The following is an 8,088-nucleotide window of genomic DNA, read 5'->3' on the forward strand; positions in this document are numbered from 1 at the left end:
AGAGCTATAAATTTACTTTTTGGTAACATATTTTAGCTAAAGTCTTGTAATTAACTCAACTGATACTGGACTTAAGAAGTGAAATTTCTCCAGCACCACAAATCTGGGATTCCACACAGATTAACTGTGGTATGCAAGCAGTGCAAAGCAAACCCACTCTAAATTATGGCTAGAAAGAGGAAAGCACACTATTCAGAATGTAGGCTTCCTTTTGCACCGATTCTTATAGCCCAAAATATGCCCCAACAGTTTCCACTTCAGGGAGCTGCAGAATATCATTTTGAAACAGCTACCATGTTGATATAATTGCTTTACCTAATACTACATACAAAAAGTTATAAAATGATCAAGAAAAATTGACTGTATCCTAAATATGCTTCCTAACTGTATGTAAAAAATTAAATGGCTGTTTTCCAGAGTTTGTGCCTTAAAAGTTATAAAAACAGCTTAGGTTAGTTTATAACCTAAATTTTAAGAACTCAAGAAGAAATGTATGACAACACTACTATCATCATTAGTAAACATATGACATTCTGAATCTTCTTCCTTTTGGCAAAGAGATTAACCCAGACTATTTACAAGAACTGTTTCTTTTCTCTGCCCCTTCAACAAAGTGAAATGTAGCACCAAATAGGTCTGGTATGTGATCTGACCTTCCTTCAGTCTCCTCTTCCAAATTTTTCAAGCTACTCAGAGCATTACTTTCTAATCTGCCTGTGCCTCAGCTACTCACATTTGCATTTCTAACATTACCATCTATGTTTTACTTCTAATAACGGACATAGATATCTAACTTTGAGACAGTTCATTATGCCACACACAGGAGTGAACAGTAATTCAGATTTAAAAGTGGTATTCCGTACTAACATTGTGTATAAATGACAGATAAAACACGAACTGAAAAATTACAAGGTGAAATTCTTTCAGCAAGGGAAGTAAAATTCTTTGGTGAGCATAGAGACAATGCACGGAATCTGTTTCTTTGCATTAAAATCCTGCCGAGTTGAGCAGGACTCGTACTCTGCCACTCTGCGATTTACACGAGTTAAAATCTGCATGAGTTCCAGTTTCCTTGCATGCTCCTTCAGCATTTTACACAGTGACTGAATAAACCAGGAGCCTTCAGCTGAATTCCTCCAGGAGTAATAGCCTGTGAAAGAGACGTCACATTGATCAGACGTGGCAGACTCTGATGGAGGACAGGATAGCAATCAGGGGAGCAATGGATTGTTTCCAATAGCAATCAATACTTTAAAATAAAAACTCAAACCAACAAAGCTTAGATTTTTATAATCTCACCAAATTCCAACTCAAAAGATTTTTCTAATCCCCTCATCTTCTCTAATCTAGGAGGACTTTAAGTAGGTGGAAAATTAAAAGGCAGGAAAACTATCTTCTGCTACAACAGGCTTAGCCATTAACCACTTACTACTTCGTTATAGAGTACACATTTACAAAGAAGAGGTGACCCTACAGATGGGGCCAAGATGCAAAATCGATCTGTTTCAGTGTCACTATCTTCAGGACTACATGCATGAATTAAAGATTAGAGCCTATTTCTGCTAACTGACAACATAAAGGGCTCTACCACTGCTTTTGCTAAAGGATGCAATGAAAATAGAGGTGACAGCCAAATAACATGCTGGTGTTTATCACCACTTCTGTATATGCATCTCCAGATACTGATTGTTCTGTTCTCTCAGAACTAATAATAACTTTTACCTCCTGCTGTAAATTATTTGCACAACTCAGATTACCTGAATTTATAGATGATGAATATTTGAGGGTTTGCTAGTGACAAAGATGCATATTCAGGGTTTTTTTTGTTGTTTTTTGGGAACTGAGAGTAGGAACTACCTCAAAAGGAAATAAAATCTGGGGAGAAAAAAAGATTGAAGGAAGAAAATTTTGTATTTCCATGAAAGAGAACAAGTGAAATAGTCATCCACTGACTGGATGCAACTACAAATTGTAATTTACAATATCAATACAAAGTGATATATAGATACAATTGAAGGAACAAAAGTTTCTTTGCAAGGCTCTCACCCGGAGCTGTAGAATATGCATATAGGAAGTCTGCTTCTACAGGTATTTTTTGACACATTGTTTCTTCTGATCCACTGTCTGCCTCAATCCCAGAATCTAATTCTGTCCCTCTACAAGCCTATTTGGTGGAAAGAAGAACGGAAAATAAAATAAGAAATAAATGAGAAACAAAGGCAGTGATCATGATCAGAATACCCATTTTTTGTGTGTTTTAAAGGTGACAATATCCCAATTAAAAACTACAAAAATAACAAGAATTTGTGTGTGATGTTTCCATTAATTAGACTTGGAAGAAAAGTAACTAGCATTTATTTAAATAAACTACACAGTTTGGTAAAGATAGCTATTAATTCAAAAGTGCATTCAGAAACTCACTGAACTACTGGCTAGTGTTCAAAAGGGCATTACCTTATTTCTATGGATTAAGTAATCTCAGCTATTACACATACTGCCTACCTAACAGGGGAGACTGTGCCACTCTTAGACTTGAAGAGAATCTTATTCTGAAAGTAATCCAATTTAAAGCAATTTTAGAAATAATTAACTGTTTTGCACTAATAACTAATGGGAACCAATTTTTCTTTTAAGTATTCAGCTAATTTGATGATCATTTAGCTGTACATCACCTGAATGAAAAACAGCTTGGGTTTTCCTGCTAAACTTCTGCACCTGTCACCTCTGAAAAGGCTTGTTAGTGCTTTCAGTTCAAGAGGGCCATCTGTACCATAGATTAATCCTTCATCACCATGGCTTAGCAGCACACAAACAAAACTGCTTCGCTTGCTGTGATCTTCTTCAGAAACTTGAAACAAAAAAGAGAATTATCTTAACTTTTGCATTCCCTAAAAGCTTCAAACATTTGATGCTTCCCATGTGACAAAAGTCTTTAAGAAGTAATTCCCACATTTAGAAACCTTCAACCAGTTTTCACTTCTGAACAAAAGGAGACAGCTTGCTTTATGGCAGGAGGCTGGACACAGAAAACCCCAAATTAAAGGCCAACCCTACCCATTCTAAGACACGGCCACAGAACTAGGCCAGGAACACCATGAGGAGACAAAGCGGGTGTTCCCACAGTGTCTCAAAGTCTGAATGGTACACCTTGCTCATGCACCAATGGTCAACTGTCTCGTGATCTGGGATCACACTGATATGAAGTTCTGAATTTTGGGAAAGGACGGAGAAGACTTACCTCTCTTTCCAGTCAGAGGTGCTTCAACTACCTGGATTACATAGGAACTGAATGCAGCACGAAAGTTGTTGCTGCTGCAGGGACCTAGGTACGAGCATTACCACTCCCCTTACTCTTGCCCTGTAGCAAGGTCTAGAAAGACGTTTCAAGCCCCTGAACTTTATACTTAAAGACATATAAGCTTGATATAAAGTGTTTGTAGATTTATGGGGGTTTTGCATCTTGTGGTAATGCAAAGAGCATAGAACATACACTCGCCAATGTCCTTTGTTGCCTGACATTGTGGGGATTGTACTTGAGGACCAAGCTGATTCTTTTAAATACATGAAAAGATACAAACATGGTTTAAAAGAAAGGATCCAAAAGGAATTTTGAGGGCAAAACTCATGAAGATGTAAGAGTTTGTAGATGAAAAGTGTAACAGTCCCAAAAGCTGAAGTCTTCTGCTTAGTGCTTGTCAAAACCATTTATATTCTGGAAAAACTGAACTATTTAGATTTTTCTCAAGCAATGCACACTCAGGCATTTCTATAATCTATGGACAAGCACTGCATTTAGAAGTCAGGCAAGGCTGTTTTTTGGCAATCTCTAGTGAGGCTGCAGTCTGTAGCTTACACTGTCTATTTAAGGTAAGACAGGCCTTGAGTCAGAGAATCTGACTTTCCACTTTCAGCTACTGTCAACAGACAGACTGCAACTATACTAATAACCAAGCTTGGGAGCATTCTCTGGTATAAACATAAACCGGCACTAAACAACCTACGACTATGTTAGCAAACACCTACATTAAAAAGAAAAAAAAGGCAACAAACACCATTGCTGCAGGCTGACTGTTGAGAATAGACTCTGAAACACTTTTACTGTTGAACTGTGACCTGGAACAGTCTGGGAGATTGCTAGTAGGCACGAGCCACAGTCATGCCAGAGAACCTTCAAACAGTTAAATAGACTAAACTGTGTTCCAGGGCTACAGACACCTCCAGGAACCTTTTAATTTACTGGGCTAGAAGTAGCCAAGTTCAAACAAAGCATGACTAAAATAAACAGTAGTATAAAGCTCTCACTTGACAGAAGGGTGTTTTGTTTCACAAGTCAAACAAAACATGAGTTACTTCTTTAAAAGAGTAATTTCCTCCCCCCAAGATCAGAACACCTCTTGGGCCATACCGCTAAGCATGTAGCACAGAACCCCTCCACCCAATTAAACAGGTTTCTTTCCAACTCACAGAGCTTCAGTGATCCCGGTGTCAGAATATAAATTAGTCTGCATCTAAGTTTCTGCCTTTTTTCCAGCCTTCTTTAGAAGATGAGAAAGCATATGGAGACAACAGTCATGGCACAAAAGATGGAGACAGCAAAGACGAATAAACATAGAAACTATGATGTACATGTCATCCTTAGCAATAAACCACCGGTAGGTGCGAAATATCACCTAAAAGAACCATGGGAGAAGATATTTGAGGGCTAGAGATGTATTTGAAAACTGGTCGATTTAATACACATACTGATCATACTATTACTTACCATTTTTCAATAGTTTAAAAATGTCCCCGCATGAAAGATCATTGTTGATCTTTATTTTATAGCCCAACTTCATAAAAACTTCTCTGACACTTGCAGCATCTGCATCTGTACCCGAACGAGGTAACATCCCTAGACATAAGAGAAATGTATTATTTTTATATTATATAGATGGCATGGTCTGATTGAGCCAAATACTTTTCTCACTTATACACGTATAAGTCTGGAATATTATTCTATTATTCCAGATCCACTCTTAACAGAAAAAAACATTGCACTGTTACACATGCACACCATCTCCCTCTCTCTCTGTAACTATACTGTAATTTACCCATTACTTATTTTTATATCTACCTAACTATCTAAAGACATAGAAAAGGACTTCATTTACAAAACAGAAATCATGACTAAAAGGTAAGATGGACTTGTACTGCCAATAATTTTTTCTACCCATTACTGCTATACCCTAACGTGTTCTCTCTATGAATATTTAGAAGAATGCACTGAAACGCATCACACCCATTCAAACCACTTAATTTTAGATTGCAATTAAAATTGGTCTGCATATTTAATTTTGAAGAATAATACATGACGCAGATTTATCTGAAATAAGGAAAAAACTTAAAAATTTGAAAGTGGTACCTGTCTGTCTGTGGAAGTTCTTATTGTTTATTATTATACATTCCCCCACCTCTGGATAATCCATTCTGTAACAGTAGTCTGGCAGAATTCCAGAGTCCATAGACTTGCTAGCAGATAGGTTCTTTCTGTATAGAAATCAGGTGTTAATTTCTGATCTCTCTTCTCTAGTTTCAAAACAATAATAAGGTTATTATAGCAAACCCAATGAAACCAGTAAGGTTTGCTACTTGTTCCCTGGAAATTCCCTCAGCAAGTTTGTGGATGACACCAAAATGAGTGGTGTGGTTGATACTCTAGAAGGAAGGGATGCCATCCAGCTTGAGAGGCAGGCCTGTGCAAACCCCATGAAGTTCAACAAAGACAAGTGCAAGGTCCTGAACATGGGTCAGGGCAACCCCAAACACGGATGAAGGCTGGGTGATGAGTGGACTAAGAGCAGCCCTGTGGAGAAGGATTTGGAGGCGTTGGTGGATGAAAAACTGAATACGAGTTGGCAGTGTGCACTTTCAGCCCAGAAAGTCAACCATATCCTGTGCTGCATCAAAAGAAGGTCGAGGGAGGTGATTCTCCCTATCTACTCTGTGCTCGAGACCCCACCTGAAGTACTGCGTCCAGCTCTGGGGCCCCCAGCATAAGAAGAACATAGACCTGTTGGAGCAAGTCCAGGGGAGGGCCATGAAGATGGTCAAAGGGCTGGAGCACCTCCCGTACCAGGACAGGCTGAGAGAGTTGGGGTTGTTCAGCCTGGAGAAGAGAAGGCTCCAGGGAGATCTTACAGCAGCCTTCCAGTACTTAAAGGGGGCCTACAGAAGAGATGAGGAGACACTCTTTATCAGGGATTCTAGTGAGAGGAAAAGGGGTAGTGGTTTTAAGCTGAAAGAGGATAGATTTAGATTAATATTAGGAAGAAATTTTTTACTATGAGGGTGGTTAGACACTGGAACATGTTCCCTGAGAATTTGTGGACCACAGAATCATAGAATGGTTTGGGTTGGAAGAGACATTAAAGATTGAGTTGTAACCCAACAACTTCTTTGGATGGATGCCCCATTTGGATGGAACACCTACTGGAGGTGTTCAAGGCCAGGCTGGATGAGGCTTTGAGCAACCTGGTCTAGTGGAAGGTGTCCCTGCCCACAGCAGGAGGGTTGCCACTCGGTAACCTTTAAGTTGGTCAGTTGGGGTCAGCTGTCCCAGCTGTGTCCCCTCCTAGCTTCTTGTGCATCCCCAGCCTGCCTGCTGGTGGGGTGGTGTGAGAGGAAGAAAAGGCCTCGACTCTGTGTAAGCACTGCTCAGCAATAACCAGAACATCCCTGTACTATCAACACTATTTTCAGCACAAATCCAAAACATAGCCCCATACCAGCTACTGTGAAGAAAAGTAACTCTGTCCCAGCCCAAACCAGCACACAAGTCTAAATGCACCTCAAATGTTTTGCTTTTTAGTATCTCGTAGATACACACAGCCCGTTCTGTCAGAGACTGCATAGTTTCAAAGTCAGTACGACAACCTTAATAGTTGTTTATGATTATTAGAATTTACCATAATTGAAACTTTTAGCATTTTTTCTTCTATGGCTCTTGCCTTCTGCTACAGCACAAGATTCCTCAAGACTTAAATTGAAGACTTAAACTAAAAATACCTCACTTACCCTTTGGAACCAGGAATAGATTTTGCATCCGTCAGATCTTCCCTCAAATGTGGCCCATCTCCTATGTCTGCCATTATGGCTCTCAATTATCAGCTTGAAAACATAAGAAAATAAAAATATTTGGCAGTTAATTTTCATATGAAATAATACCTTCAGATTGCTTAGTTTTTGTTAGGGTTCCTTAAAGCCTTATACAATCAGAGAGCTATTTTTTAGAATTATAGAGGAAACAGGAATGTTAAAAGGGGATATTCACACGGAATAACTTTAGCCTAGGAATATTAGTATTGGTAAGCAAAAAAATAGCCTAATACCTATATGTCTTATATTTGAAAGAAGAACATGAAATATTTTTCTGAATTACTGCGTTCTAAAACAACCCTGGGAAAAATGGTCTGCAGATCCCTGTGACCAAATAATTGAAAATGCCTACAAAAAGCAGAATAAGAGACAAACAAATTGGAAACAATCTTCAAAATACTGTAATGTCCCTACATGCATTAGTAGCATTTAGTATTATGAATAATGTGTTACATATGGAACCTTCCATCTCAGTAAGACAGAAATTGAGATCCAAGCAATACAAATTATCAGACGTGGGCAAAGACCAACATAGACTAGATTTTGTGTCATAGTATTTCGAGAAATAAATAATTTCTCTGCATTCAGTTTCAAATTAAACAGCACTGCATCCAATCCTAACTGGTGTACGTGAAGGCAACTGCAATATAGATAACATAAAACCACAACAACATAAATTTAAATAGTTGATGAAATGAACTCTATGCTGTGGGCTGCTATTTACTTTTCATCAGAACAGAGGACAAGAAATAATGATTGATACCAAGCCAGAAGTCAATTTAAAAGCAATAAACCTTCCTTCCAATTACCCTGCGTCTACTCATGGAACACATTACCACACATTACCTTTAACTCAGGATTCGGAAAAGGATTAAGTGTTATAGACTGAAATTGCCAGATAGAACAAAGTAATAAATGCTTAGAAGTGAAATAAGCAGTTAGACCTCAAGAAAG

The 8,088-nt window shown here is 38.5% G+C and overlaps 1 protein-coding gene across 1 annotated transcript; it reads right to left on the minus strand.

Moving 5' to 3' along the window:
• Nucleotides 1-572: 572 nt before the first annotated feature.
• Nucleotides 573-7,127, minus strand: CASP3 (caspase 3, apoptosis-related cysteine peptidase). The gene is made up of 6 exons (XM_010080571.1): nucleotides 7,054-7,127; nucleotides 5,402-5,526; nucleotides 4,763-4,891; nucleotides 2,673-2,848; nucleotides 2,047-2,164; nucleotides 573-1,150 (listed from the first exon to the last, which is right to left on the minus strand). The coding sequence occupies exons 1-6, from the start codon at nucleotides 7,125-7,127 to the stop codon at nucleotides 924-926; spliced, it is 849 nt and encodes a 282-aa protein (XP_010078873.1). The 3' UTR covers nucleotides 573-923.
• Between the last annotated feature and the right edge of the window lie 961 nt (nucleotides 7,128-8,088).

Source organism: Pterocles gutturalis, unplaced genomic scaffold, assembly GCF_000699245.1.
Source record: "Pterocles gutturalis isolate BGI_N339 unplaced genomic scaffold, ASM69924v1 scaffold23834, whole genome shotgun sequence".
NCBI lineage: Eukaryota > Metazoa > Chordata > Aves > Pterocliformes > Pteroclidae > Pterocles > Pterocles gutturalis.

Coding starts and splice junctions, on each gene's coding strand:
- CASP3 (XM_010080571.1), bottom strand. CDS start 7,127: ATGGCAGACATAGGAGATGGGCCACATTTGAGGGAAGATCTGACGGAT. Junction 4,892..5,401: donor GAACTTCCACAGACAGACAG/GTACCACTTTCA, acceptor TCTTATGTCTAG/GGATGTTACCTCGTTCGGGT. Junction 2,165..2,672: donor CCAAGCTGTTTTTCATTCAG/GTGATGTACAGC, acceptor TCCACCAAATAG/GCTTGTAGAGGGACAGAATT.